The 14,830-nt window shown below is 39.7% G+C and overlaps 2 protein-coding genes across 4 annotated transcripts in view; one reads left to right on the forward strand and one right to left on the reverse strand.

Moving 5' to 3' along the window:
* Positions 1-2,980, forward strand: part of nrg2a (neuregulin 2a) — a 66,725-nt gene extending 63,745 nt beyond the window's left edge. For both annotated transcript variants that reach the window (XM_034140152.1, XM_034140153.1), the window contains exon 11: positions 1,865-2,980. In XM_034140152.1, coding sequence (XP_033996043.1) covers positions 1,865-2,525 — 661 coding nt within the window. In that variant the 3' untranslated portion in view covers positions 2,526-2,980. The remainder of the gene's footprint in view (positions 1-1,864) is intronic.
* A 3,602-nt stretch (positions 2,981-6,582) lies between these two features.
* On the reverse strand, positions 6,583-13,171 carry LOC117490416 (solute carrier family 22 member 6-like). 2 transcript variants are annotated; one of them, XM_034140155.1, is made up of 11 exons: positions 12,770-13,171; positions 12,172-12,647; positions 11,985-12,088; positions 11,422-11,576; positions 11,108-11,276; positions 10,890-11,013; positions 10,683-10,798; positions 10,374-10,588; positions 10,180-10,288; positions 7,194-7,397; positions 6,583-7,046 (listed from the first exon to the last, which is right to left on the reverse strand). In XM_034140155.1, the coding sequence occupies exons 2-11, from the start codon at positions 12,574-12,576 to the stop codon at positions 6,959-6,961; spliced, it is 1,689 nt and encodes a 562-aa protein (XP_033996046.1). In that variant the 5' UTR covers positions 12,577-12,647; positions 12,770-13,171; the 3' UTR covers positions 6,583-6,958. The 2 variants fall into 2 exon arrangements, with proteins under 2 accessions (XP_033996046.1, XP_033996045.1); XM_034140154.1 differs by having other exon boundaries at positions 6,709-7,046; positions 12,172-12,594.
* Between the last annotated feature and the right edge of the window lie 1,659 nt (positions 13,172-14,830).

Consider the following 14,830-nt stretch of genomic DNA (forward strand, 5'->3'; position numbering starts at 1 on the left):
AATGCCAGCACACAACAAGCATTTCAGCACGAAATGTGCCTTGGCCAATGAGTTGCTATGCAGAGCCAGATTGCATAACCAACATCCCCTCAGAGTCATTCCAGGTAACAGGCGCCTGTTTCCATCATGGCGACGGCTTCGGATTCAGCTGAATCAGCAGTGTTGTGGGAATATCTCAAGCTTGTGTCTCACACAGCGTGTTGTAGTTTCCTAAGAGCAAAGAACATTTGACACAAAAAGTCTGATCTACAGTCAGTGATATGAAGACTTGAAACTGCATTTAAAATGTATTGACAATCATGTTTAGTTGGTGTATGATTATAGTTTTGTAACTGTCAATCAACATATTGGCAACTATAGGGTTGGTTGGAGAAGGGATGGAAAAGTGGTAACCATGACTCCAAGACTCCCGTCAGTCGAGAAAACGCACTCTAAATGTACCTGTCTTTAAAGCTTGATATTGACTTTCTACTTCAAGAGCCAAGCCGTACGTTTTTATAGCTAGCGTTTACCAATAATTGGGGGTTGTGTATCTTCAAGAACTTCTACATTTACTCAAGCATTCAGTCATGGTGCCAACATGGCCAAATTAAACAAGATAGCATAAACTGAAAACCACAGTAAGTTGGGGATGAAGGTATAGAAAGGTGCAGCATGCCATTATTCAAAGGATTAAGAGAAGTATTGTCTTGTGATCAGTGTATACACTAAAATGCTAAAGTGAAACCTTGCTGTGCAGGTTGGTCCAGAGTCTGGAGAAACATTATTTAGTCACCGTCATTCTTTAGAATAAACTATACAGCAACCAAAAAGCAGCTGCTCCTGCGTGTGGTGCAGTGGGATGTGCGTTGGTGTTCGGATCAGGGGGTCACAGGTTCAAACCCCACTGCAGTCAGCGTGTCGTTGTGTCCCTGGGCAAGACACTTCACCCCAAATTGCTCCTGTGGGGATTGCCCACAGTATTGAGTATGTAAGTCGCTTTGGATAAAAGCGTCTAACAAGTAACATGTAATGTAAAAAAAATGCCTGAAGACCTCTGGCTGGGATTCGATTTTAACTGCTTGAGACGCTCAAATAGACATGTGATCGTAAAACAAACTGCTGGAAATGTTATTGATACAATCCAAAACAGTCATTCAGATTCACTGTCATGCAGTAGAAGGAATGTTTATGAATGTCTGTTAAGACAATCACCTCAGCATCAACCAATTTTATATTTGTATTTTATAAGACCCAAGGATATTAAAAAAAGACATGGCTCCACATCAGATCCTTGGGGGACACCACCAGACTCCAAGTTTGTAAACCTGGGATATGATATACAGTACTGTAGTATTGCTGTTGTTTAAAGCGGCTCCTCTTTAGTTCAATTCATCAAGACTTTTCCCCGATTTTATATTTTTCTTTCACTGTAGTAGATGCATGCAAAATAAATGAAGAATTTAAGGTAACACAAGGTGATCACTTTCTTTGAGTGACTTTTTTCAACCTTAGTCAAATCTGCCGATAAAAAAACTTCAGATCAAAATAGAAATATCTCAAATATATCATCTTTTTTTAAATTGAGACGATGTCAATGGTCAGGGAAGAAGTTACAATACCCAGTGTGAAAAAATACCTTACAGCAGTTCAGCTCAAGAGGACATCTAGGTTAAATGAATGTATGATACAACACTTGTTTTCCATTTAATATTTCAGTGCCTGCTTACAGCTTGCTTGTAACTTGGCAATTTGGTAGTTCATTCAATTAATCAAATGTTGGTGAAAAATTCAGACAGATTTCTTTAAACTCTTCCACTTGCTCACTTCTGCTTGTTGCTCTTCTCTCTACTTAACTATGCCCTCCTCTCTGCTTTTACTACAGATACGTGTCAGCCCTGACGACACCAGCCCGACTCTCCCCAGTGGATTTCCATTACTCATTGCCCTCGCAGGTGCCTACCTTCCAGATAACATCCCCCAATGCCAGCCATGCCATGTCTCTCCCTCCTGCTATCCGCAACCCCTACCCTCTGGAGGATGACCAGCCCCTGTTGCGCCGCTACCAGGTGCCACTACACGATGCCCAGTGCCAGGAGCCCTACCGGCAGCAGCGCCGCACCTATCTAAACGACAGCAGGGGCAGCCTGCCCTCCAGCCCCTACCGGCTGGCTAAAGAAGAAGACTATGAGACCACCCAGGAGTATCTCTCCTCTCGGGAGCAACCAAAGAGAAGTGGGTCCAGTGGAACTGGTAGCCGGCGCTGGCGGAGATCCAGACTTAATGGCCACGTGGCCCCGCGTGGATACGAGGCCTCTCGGGACTATGGGTCTCGAAGCTGCCTAACAGATAGTGAGTCAGAGGAGGACGGGGAGAACACACCCTTCCTCAGTATGCAGAACATGAATGCCGAGCCCTCCACCATCTACAGGCCGGTGGACAGTCGGACTTCTCACTCATCGGGGCGGCACAGTGGGCATGGGAACATGCATACAAGACTTACACACTCACGCTCCAAACCGGACAATACACCCATTAAAGAGTGAAAATGAACCAACAAAAATCAATATAGTATAGACCTGCATCTATAAGAAATATTTTTATTTTATATAACTGAGATATTCTAAACAAATGAAATATTTATTTTCATTTTAGCAAAAGTTGTCTACTAGTTAACAGCAAAGACTTTTTTATAGGGAAAACTCTATTTATATGTACATTTTTGATTTACAGCATAAAAAGATGTGCCAGTTTTTTCACAACGTAAAAAAAATAATAGTAATATTGTGGTGCCTTTTGCTGTATGCCGATGCCAGAGGGCCAGTGGAGGTTTTTGTAGCCTTTCTTATATGGACGCCTCATTTTTTATACACATTTATGTTGTTTTTTCCTCTCTGGTTTCCTGTTTTACTTTCTTTCCAAGTTGCATTCTTTGAGGAGTCTAGCCCCACTGGAACATAACCCCTTCCATGTCATGCAATATAAACCACTTCAACATAAAGTGTATGTTTACATTAATATGATTCGCCTGTAAGGTATATGATTTGGGATCTACAGTAATAGAGCGCCTGATAAATACGATGTAGATCCTTTTTGCCCTCTGACTGATGTCTACAGAGAGATTGAGTGTGTGTGTGTGTGTGTGTGTGTGTGTGTGTGTGTGTGTGTGTGTGTGTGTGTGTGTGTGTGTGTGTGTGTGTGTGTGTGTGTGTGTGTGTGTGTGTGTGTGTGTGTGTGTGTGTGTGTGTGTGTGTGTGTGTGTGTGGTGTGTGTGTGTGTGTGTGTGTGTGTGTGTGTGTGTGGTGTGTGTGTGTGTGTGTGTGTGTGTGTGTGTGTGTGTGTGTGTGTGTGTGTGTGTGTGTGTGTGTGTGAGTGATTGTTAGATGAATGTCATTGTTTGTTGTGATGACATCAAACTTGTGGATCTACCGGTGTCTCAGAAGAGTGTATCAGAGGTTCACAGAATAGTGCTTTATCAGAACAGTGACCCCCAGTGTATGTGGACAGGTAAGGCTGTTTTAGGGTTGTATGTTATGCAGGTCATTGCTTGATGTGTTTACAGCTATTCCTTCACTTTCCCAGCCTGCCCCAGTTTAGTCCTCTTTGATTCCCCTGCAGGTTTTCCCTCATGTTAGTTTCTTATGAGGCCAACAAACGCTGAGCCGCTTGGCACAGGGTGACCCCTGCCATCAGGAGTGATGGCAAAACCAAAAGATTGCATCTGTTTTCACTCAACTCAGCCCCTAATCCCATTCCTCATCATCCTTCTGTGTCCATTCTGTTTTTGTGGATCGTGTTAAAGGCCACACAGTGTCTCAGGATTTCCACTTGCCCACCCCCCCTTTTCTCTTCCACCTTAAACTCTGTTCACCCTCTTCCTCTACCTAAGACTAAGGCTCTCAGATCATGAAGGCCTAAATGTAAAACATACAGCCTACCAGTTCCCTGAACACATGCACATAGAGAGAAGGAAAGTGGAAGCAGCTGAGTGGAGAACAGTATAGAACATGCTAGACAATATAATGGAAATAGCTGTGAAACTTTGGAGGATCATACAATGCAAAAAATATGCAAACTTTCTATTTTGCTGTTTGATTACATCATTTTCTAACAGGTGACTGTAGTGTGTTTTGTGTGGAAAAAAAACGATGTGATGCCTGTAGTGTAGAATGAACATGATATAAATGCATATTTACATGAGTTAGTTTTTAAAGCCATTATGCAGCCATCTATAACGTTGTCAGCCTTTCTTGTTCACATGTCCATTGAATGACTGTGTCCATGAATTGTTGTATCACTTACTTTTAGACTGCTCCACTTAACATGCACACTTCCAAATAATGGCAAATAGCATCCAGATAGTGTCTCCTCCAATGGTACTGTGTACTGCTTTTTATCTTGTCGACGGTTAGTCATTTCAAATGAACTCCATAAATGAGGATGATTTCAAAATTAAAAACATTTGAGCCCCCTGTCCTCCATTGAAGGATATAAACATTTCAAAGGTAATTCAAGAATCATGACTCCGTGAGAGAGAACAGTTTTGTCACTGTTGGTATGGTATTTACTCCTTAAAAAAACAACTATTCTGAATTATCAGACTATAACTCTTGAAAAGATTAATCTGCAATATGTACGTCTATATGGTAAACGCACAGTGGTATTGCTATATAGAAAGGTCTTTGGTCACACCTCACATGCAGATAATTCATTGAGTTTCTCACCTCTGGGTTTACTTTTGTATGTCTGAAAAATACAGAAGAAGATAGTGCTCCTCTAGTTTAAATGTGATACTCCCTTCACTCTTCTAGTCCTCTCACACAATGGAGATGCTACCAGGCACGTCCTGCCACTCTCTTCTGTTTAATTTTATGACCCCCCCCACTCCACCTGACTCCCACCCTCGCTTGAAATGTTTGAACACCTCTCCTCTGCATGTCCTTGTGGTCACGGTTAGATGGGTGCATGGTAAAAAAGCAGCAGACAATTATTTTCCAGTCAGTGAAAGTGTATTTCATTTGAACATTCAGCAATAAAAGAGAACCTTCCCCCATGTCATTCCTGAAATATGCTAGAAAAAAAGAAAAAAAATGCGAGATTGTCATAGATTGTAAAATAAAATGAAAAATGAATCCACCTGTTCATATGAGAAAATAAATCTTTATTCATATCATTTTACGATGTAGTTATTTCTGTAGAAAGCGTTGCTTTTGCATTTAATTCACCTTTTAGTGTGACTTCGGGTTTGACTATTCTGGCATGTAGTGCATACGATACACAACGTCTCTCAGGAGTACACACATAAAATCTGATTCTGATATATGGTTTATATGTTGATTGAGGGGTTATGGATTGAACAAAACAGTTTCACATGGTAGAAGTCATAGCTCATACAGTCAGAGCCAGTCACACAAGCACATACAAAAACATGTGTGGGAAATAAGCGTTGTCAAGTTATAAAACTTATTGTCAGAAAAGTACAAAAGATAAAAACCGATGGACCTATTCTGAAACGAAAAAATTATGATTTATTTATTTTCCTTATCGATTTAAATCTTGATGTTTCACCAGCATTCTTGAAGAAAAATCCCATATTGCGTATTGTAAGAAATGTAGTGACAAGCAGATCTTTAAGAACACGATTTTCTAGCATTAAAGAAGTACAGAGAAGATTTCCTGCTTTATTTTAGCTTCTAAATATTCGCCCTTCTTCAAAATAAAGATCAACACAGTGATCTGACTGGTTTAGCTTTTGCATTACCGAGGACTCACCACTAGATGGAGGCACAACAGCAAGATTCACAAGACAAACCGGGAAAGAGCAACGTTTGCAAGGGTGAGTTTTATTCTGTATTGTATGTTATTTCCTTATTGAATATAAAATAGAAACACACTTTATATGTATTACAGCTGTGTTCATTTGGAGTGAGTTGACAGTAAACTGAACTGCAGCCTGATAACAAACATCACTTCTGAGTGCAGTTTGTGATCCAAGCAGACATCGTTGTAAATATTAGAGGTCAATCAATAGTGGAACAATCCTCCACTTTAAATCTCAGTTCAATATATTTTTGTCACAAATATGGGATATTAAAGTACAGAACTTATTGTTACTTTACGGTGTCTTTTTAGAAGTGGAAAAAACAGCCTATTGAATTTGCTGGCATCATGCACTCATTGACAGTCAAAATGGATACCCATGATTCAGTTTGTCCAAGACATGTTCGACTGTCTGTGAGAATCAAAAAATTGATATTTAAAGACTGGGTGACATTTTTACCTAAAATATGGAATACCAGAGGTCATTCTTGTGATCATGAAGTGAAACAGACACATGTAAACAGGAGTAGGTTCTGTGTGATTGAAAAACATAATTCTCTACCTGATTTCATATTTTTTACTTATTGATTGATGTCTTAGGATAAGGCCCAGGCAATGAATGATGGACGTAAACCAGTTAAATGTAAATCCTCTTGTTGCAAACTTCTTATGTCTGACTTGTTTCAGTAAATGTATCAGACAGCGCCCATTTAAAAGGATCCTGAATAACAAACAAAGTATTTCAGTTCAACAGAGCAAAGGAATTGAAAAGACACACAATACTTAAATGTGAAGGTGCTGATTTTAATGAAAATATATTTTTGTTTTCAAATACAAGATTGCAAATAATAAGAAGTTATAAAAATACCAGTAAAAGCAAATCACCTGTAGAAGGCTCATTATCTAACATATAAAACATAATTGATGCAATTCCAGACTAAAATCCTCCTATAACACAAACACACACAGATCTAATTGTTCACAGCTATTCATTTCACTGTATTGACCTGTCTTATTGCAACTCCACCTGTCTAGCAGTCATACAACATAATAAACTCTATATTGAAATCAAACTAATAAACAGGCCGGAGAAAAAGCAGTAACCAAGATATGTTCATTAACATGTCGGGAAAACCTCAGGAGCAGAATACAGATGCCCTCAGGCCGTCTGCTTTAGGAGATCCGCCTGGGTGTCTTGCAGGATTATCGCTTCCTTTCGTGATACTTTGGAGCTTCTCCCAGTTCCCCTGTGGTCAAAATAGAAAATGAAAATATAGATAAATCTGTTACTGTCTCTCTCTTAATGTCTAAAATGCCTCCAGTATACTTTACTAAAAATGTATGTTTTTATTTGCAGAGATGTAAAGGACAGATCTTGTCCCCCCTGATTTTACCTGTCCTCCACATCTTGTATTGTGTCGGGGAGGGGTGAGCCAAGTGTTTCTGGAAGAAATATTGCAGCAATTCCACTGAGGATCGGAGCGCCGCCATAGATCAAACCTGGGAGCCAAGGTAGATAGTCGGCCGTGAGAAGCACCATCGGGGCCACCATGGATCCCACCCGAGCCATCATGGATACCCAGCCCATGCCATTCTGACTGAGAGGGAGAAAGAACTGCCATTACTCTAACATTAAAGCGATGCTTTTCCTGTAAATCAGTGATTGTGGGGCAGGTGATAAAGAACAATGTACATGAGTACTGTTATTGATTTTTAAATAAAGATATTAAAATTAAGATTAGAGGCTGCTATTTTAGGACATTACTAAATTCACCAGTTAAGGTGTACATGAAGTATGTCATTGTCGTTGAATAAAACGCTTGAAAATGAATGCCTATATGAAAGTTCAAAGTTCAAGTGTTTTTTTTAACAGATAAACCTCGTAAATAAGTCCATATACAGCACTGATAGGGTCAAGGGTTTTTAGTAACTATTTAACTGATTAGAAAAAGCAAGTTAGCTTTGAGCGAGAGCACTCTGCTAACTGGGAGATGGAACAATTACCTGAGCTTGAGTATAGATAACAATCAGCAGTGCTAGCGGCCAAACAAGTTAGTCTGGGCGAGAGCACCCTAAAGTATTTCTTTTTTTTGTTAAATATATTCTTTCTCAGCGATCTGAAAAAAAAAAATGTATGCGGCATCAGCCAATTACTGCTACTTTCCAGCCAAGTTAGCCTGAGCGAGAGCACTCTGCTAACTATTAAACAGTCACTGTATAGGGAAACAATATATACACAGTCTTAATTATCGGCAGAACTCTTATTAATAGCGTCCGACCATGCAGTTTACAAAGCTACAGTGAGGAGGAGCGGGACACTGTCCTCACTGGCACAGAACGTTGCCGATATCAGCAAACATCTTGTTAGTATAGCACAAATTAGCTCGGGCGATAGCCCTCTTTTAACCGTGAATTAATAGTGGTTTGTAGGAAACCCTGTGAGCACTATCAGAATTAAATGGCAGCGATCTCACCGACCAGTGGAGCCTTGAATTTTATACCTAGGCCCTGAACCCCACCCCTTCCCTCGAAAAAGTTATTATGTCACAGCGTATACTTCAGCGGAATATCAAAACAACGGCCCGGGGTGTAAAACGCATCAATGAAAGCAACCCTCTACCACACAAAACAACACCTGTAAATAACCCGATTTGTGTTCTTTGAAATTTAAAAGGATATTGCATTGTGTTTGTTACTTTCGTTGCAGTTGTATGTCTTGATTGTAATTTGGCATGCTTTTATTTTGAAGACGAGTTTACGCTGTTGACAGGAAGTTGTTGTTTCTATGGAAACAAGAAAAGCTTCACAACGGGCAGAACTTGTCATAAAGTCTGCGATAATAAAACCCACCCATTTAGAGGGAAGATATGATTGGTCAATTGTACTGTCATTTGACATTACTCTCTCGTTGAGTTACTATAGCGGGCCCTCTGTGAATTTACAGCAGGACCACCAATCAGCTCCTTCACAGTAACTCGCAGAGACGAGCTTCTTTAATTTAGCCCTTCACATTCAAACAGAAACTGAATAGGCAGATTCGAAGGATTTATTTCTTTGGAAATGTTATTTTAAATACAATTAAATCAAGTTATTTTGGTAAAACTAATGAAAGATATTTAAAGAAAATATTTAAAAGAAATATATAAAAAAAGAAACATATTTTTTAATGTTTTTAAATATTATTTTGTAGAATATCTCAGGCCCTCAGAGAGGACTGAACTTGTTGACAATACCGGGACTTATGCCTTCCAGGGTCATGCGAGGTCACACATGACTTTGTTGACATAAATACTCGACCTGCGCATGCGCTAGACAGAAGATATCCAGTGCCAAACACTGCCTCTGGCGGTCAGTAAGGATGAAATAGAACTTCTTCCAACAAAACACAACGGCAGATAATGCCCAGGATATCGGGAAAAAGACAGAACAGGATGAAAACAAACCAAACGCCCTAAGAAGTTTCCAAACTGGTTGAAACTGTTTAGTCCTCATATCATCTGGGTCAAAGGTGACCTGGTTTGACACCATTATTTGTTATCTGCTTTATCTCCTGTCTGTACTGTACATCAAACTGCAGACTCACTTTTTTATCTTAGTTGTTTATCTTAAAATCTCATAAGGTGAGACCTTTGTTCAGGCCATTAACCAGAAGCCTGTGCAAACAAATGTTGACTTCAAGACAAGGGAAATGGAAGTGGGAAAATGCTAACTTGTGTTCAAGCTTAAAGACTTCTCAAGCATTGTCCACATTTCCATTTTGCCAGCGAACAGCATGTCAATCAGAAAAGTAGAGAAACTCTCATCTACCCTTTTCAAAGAGACAGGATGTAGATCCTTCAATATATAAAATGAGCTGAGCTTAAAGGGGCCCTTTTATGCATTTGGGGGTTTTGCCCTTCCTGTGTAGTGTGATATAGGTTTTTGTGCATGTAAATACGATACGATACGATACGATATTACTTTATTTGTCAGATCAAGTCTGAAATTTGACTTGCGTCACAGCAGCTCCATGTCCAAATGGTCTGCAAAGGCTAAAATCCAAAAGTTTATCTTTATCTCGCACACACTCCTCCCTGGCCTGAAACGCCTCGCTTTGATTCGCTTGTTTACTTCCATCACAAAGTGACATCACTTGGCAGTTGAATTATCACAACAGAGCTGGCCAGCTAACCAATTAGAGCAGACTGGGTTTTGGTTTCAGACAGAGGGTGAAAATAGCTTTTCAGGCAGTATGAGAAAAATAAAGAGCTCTCTGAACATTAAAGTAAGTAAACACCTGAAAACTAGCATAATAGGGCCCCTTTAAACCCTAAATAAAACAATTAAACACAACATTTTCTAAATCTTCTTGCTAAATGGACACCTGTAAATAAGACTTACCGGATGATTGTTGGGAACAGTTCCCCAGAGTAGAGAAAGCAGCAGTTGAATGAGGCAGCGAGGCAACCTTTACCCAGTACAGCCATGCACGTGCGTGCAGTCTGTTTATCTGCACATGGAGTGAGACATTCATCAGAGGACTGTGTTGTTTCTGCAGTATAATATTCAACTTGTATACATGTTTTCAACCATACCATAAGGTATCAGCAGGTTGATCAAAACAGTGATTCCAGCGATGATGAGAGCCCCACATTGTGATGTGCGCCGTCCAAAATAACTCATAGATACGACCATGACGACTTTAGCAGGGATGTCGACAGCTCCGAAGATCACTTGGATCAAGTAGATGTCTACCCCAAACTTCTGCAGATCCATCGCAAGACCGTAGTAAGCAAAGCTTGTGGATAACCTGGGTTTGTTTTTGAAAGAAAGCATTAACAGTGTCAATGCAATTTCGTATTTGGTGCTGAAAAACTGAGATTTTTACAAGAAGGAACATGTACCAGACAGCACTGAGGCAGATCGTCATTCTCCTCATTGTAGGTGTGCGGAACAGATCCAGGACAGAGTGGGTGCCTTGTGAGCAGGACATCTCTTTCTTCATGGTTTCTTGCAGCCTCTATGCATACCGACAAAGATTCATGTATTTTATACACAATAATAAACACAGATAGATGGTACAATAACACAAACACAGCACATTCTCTTACCTTCATGTCGATTTTCTCTCCCTCTTCCTTCCGTCCATTAAATTTCGCCACACTTTTAAGGTTCTTGATGGCTTGTTCAGGGTTATTACTCATAACTAACCATCTTGAAGATTCATGAAACCACCTGTGTTAAATATGTGTTATGTTAATCGTGCAAATAAACGTGCATCTGTGTTTCTGGTTTGATTTGATTTGCATGTCAATACTTGGCATCTTACCATGCAATGAGGAAGAAGACAAAGAAAGGCAAAGACACAGCCAGGGTTAACCACCTCCAGTCCCGGATGAAGTATGCGATGAGCGCCAGTATCAACTGTCCAACTGTGTAGCAGTAACCTGTCATTGTCCCACCTATTGTCCGCACACTAGTGGGGATCCACTCCACAACTTGATATTAAAGAAAAAAGAGATAGAGAAAGAGGTATTTATTTTTTATTTAGTGCAACTATTATTCTTGAATCATCATGCATGTTGACTGCTTCCATTTAAGTTGTTTTACGCTGATTGTACCCTATCCAGCTAAATGTCTTACTGAGCGAGAAGGTGTTGAGCCCTATGCCGGACAGAGCCATGCCACAGCCAAAGCGGAACAGGCAGAAGAGCGGGAAGGTGGTCGAGAAAGCAGCACATGTTCCTGACACAGCCATCAGCAGGTTAGAAATAAGCAAGAGGATGCGTCGACCATATCTAGAGCCAAGTGGGTTAAAGAGTTAATTCAGACTGTATCAAATCATATGATTTTAACAAGGTTGCATGAAAAAAAAGACATGTTGTGTAGTGTGGGACCATTTTAAAGGGGAAATATGATGCTAATTTTCTGGTTCATTCGTGTATTTTGGTTTTCTAGTAGAACATTTAATTATGCTTTAATGCCAAAAAAACTAAAATGTTCTCATACTGTATTTCTATAGATAATCATGCATTCACCTTAGTCAGAAACACACCCTTTTAGTGCCTGTCTCTTTAAGAAAAAAAAGTGTGTTTTTTCATAATTGTTCACGTTTTAAAGTTACATACATGATTGATGTTGCCGCATATCTGACATAGCACAATGTTCCTTTAACTGTAAATCATTAGTGATGAGATCAATATTACCTGTCTGAAAGACCTCCAAAGACAACAGAACCCAGAAGCACACCTCCCATGTAGACCGTCTGTCCCATTTGCTTCAAAGACCGCTGATCACACACCAAATTCCACTGACAAATATGGAACAACCATTTAAGGCACAGGACAAGATAACATATACACATAAGCAAAGAATTTTTTTTTTTATTCCTACATCAGATATGATTGTGGATTTCATCTGAGTCATGTTATAGGTCCATCCATCGGAACATCCCTGCAGGTCAACATCCAAACCAGCGTTAGTGTCTCCCTCCTTCCCTGAACTGGAGCTCCCGTTTTTTGTCAGGAGGTGCCACTGTGGAGCCGCGTAACGCAAGCACCTCTCTGGCTTCCCTGTCTGGTCTAGCGGCACCGTGACCAGCAGCGCTTCCTCTGCACTCATCTGGGACTGAGACAGGTTTGTGTGTGCGCTGCAGAAGTGAGGGGGTACCAAAGCCACAAAGTTCTGCAGCAGGTTGTGACTGGCCATCAACATCATAGGTATGCAGAGAAGGGTCGTCTGCAGGACCTGGAAGCGTCCTGTGCTCCCTACTTGCTCCAAGAGTTCCCCAAACCCCATAGTGGTGTACTACAAAAACTCCACAAGTTAACTTTATGTTAATGACAGCAGATCCTGTTGTTGGTAGGTTCCTTTGGAAAACATAAAAGTAAATAGTAAGTTGTTCCAGCACCTGTGAAAGTAGCAAACATGAGGTGCAAGAGTAAAATATAATTAAAAAATGTTTGGATAATTTGAAATTCAATAGACTTACCTGCTGAATAATCTTTTCTCATAACATTAACATTTACAAAAAGATTTCTGTCCCAGAGAAAATCATTAAAACCACTTATACGTGATGCAGTCAACTTAAATTAGAATTCTTGGAAAGTGTTCCAAAAAAGGAAGTCCTTAAAAGCGAGCCGAAAAAATCAAAAATAAGTAAAAATGGTCGCTGTTAGTGCAGTCAGTTAAAGTGAGTAATCGGCTCTCAAATTCCAACAGCTTTTCAGAACTTTGGATTATAAGTGCAATGTAACCTCTTGAGGTATTAGCGACTTGTTCACCAAACACTGATGCAGAATGTGGAGTCCTTGCTGTGCAGAAACAATGTCCGGATGAAGAGTTCCAGTGCAAGTGAGCTCCAACCAAGGGTGGGCTCATAACTATGCTCAGCTGTTTTCCCCTTTTGCACTGAGACCTTTTCCCTGCCCTTTATTGGTTACGCAACATGAATGACAGGGAGATAGTGTCTGTGTTTGTGGGCGTGTGAATGTGAGGTCAAACAAACTGATTTGGTTTCATTAGTAACTTCTTTATCAGTTTCTTTAATATTTTCTATAATTGTTTGCATGTTGTCTTGTTTATAAATCTACATTATTTGTTCACTGGTTCAAAGTAAACACCACAGTCAGAAATTTGCAATCACGCATACAGAAAAGGGAAAACCAAAAGTAAATGTTTGATACAAATTATAGCTGTGTTTATTTGGAGTCGGTTGACAGTTCAACTGAACTGCAGCCTGATAAAAATAATTACTTTACTTCTGAGTGCAGTTTGTGATCCAAGCAGCCATCGGTTCAAATATTAAAGGTCAATCAATAGTTGAAAAATCCTCCACTTTAAAACTCGGTTCAATATTTTTGTGTCATAAATATGAGATATTAAAGTACAGAACTTATTGTCATTTGAAATATATATCATTGCATTTTAAATTGTCTATTCATTTACGTAAATATTCCATCCTGACAAGCAGCAGTTTATTGACTGCTGTATTTTTAAATCTCTTTTTTACAACATTTTTAAATGCCTGTTTTGAAATGCCTTTTTATAATATGCTTCCACTGTATTTATTCTTAAATGTCTTTTATTTTATAAATCACTTTGGGTTGCCGCGTGCTGAAAGGTGCTGTATAAATAAACTTGCCTTGCCTTGCCTTACAATTTTAAATCGGTTTTAGCCTAAACAGATATTTCTCTTTGGCAGAGACGATGGAAATATACTCACTTGTTATTTTCTTAATTTGTTTTGCAAAGTCTGACACAGTGCAGTCTTTCTCATAGCACTTATCAGTTATTTAGCATAGCATTTAAAAGACAAATAATTTCCGTACTTTACGGTGTCTTTTTAGAAGTGGAAAAAACTGCCCATTGAATTTGCCGTCATGCACTCATTGACAGTCAACATTGACTTTTGTCCATTCAAAGACGTGTTCTATACCACATGTGTCAAACTCAAGGCCCGGGGGCCAAATCAGGCCCTTGGTGGATTTAATGTCGGCCCGCAGGATCATTTTGAATTACTATTAGATCTGGCCCGCCGGTATATTGCACGCACACCTTCACTCAATCCTGAGGATTTCCTCAGCTCAGAGCCTGACCCCAAACATTGATGAACTTGCACCCGAGATGAGATGCCAAGTATCTGGCTAGCATCACAGAGCAGCAAACTGAGTTTACATGGATGTTTCCTTCTGCACTTTTTTTCAGGGAAATAGTTTTTTTGAAGCTGTTGTTGGCCTGTGGAAAAATGTAATCATGAGAAATGACTCTGGAAAATCTGCAGATAGAGCCGTAAGAAATGAATGCAACTGATTATTTAATGTTTAATGTTGTTTTTATAGGCAATAATTTAAGCTTTGTTAGTTCCAGGTTTAATATGTGCAATAAGTTCATTTCAATAAGTTTTACAATAGACATTGAACCTGTACTAGTCGGCCCTCGACTAGTACCGATTTTTAAATTTTGGCCAACTGTGTATTTGAGTTTGACACCCCTGTTCTAGACTGTCTATGAGACTCAAAAGATTAATATTTAAAGACTGGGTGACATTTTA

The sequence above is a fragment of the Trematomus bernacchii genome, unplaced genomic scaffold, assembly GCF_902827165.1.
Source record: "Trematomus bernacchii unplaced genomic scaffold, fTreBer1.1, whole genome shotgun sequence".
NCBI classification, from domain to species: Eukaryota; Metazoa; Chordata; class Actinopteri; order Perciformes; family Nototheniidae; genus Trematomus; species Trematomus bernacchii.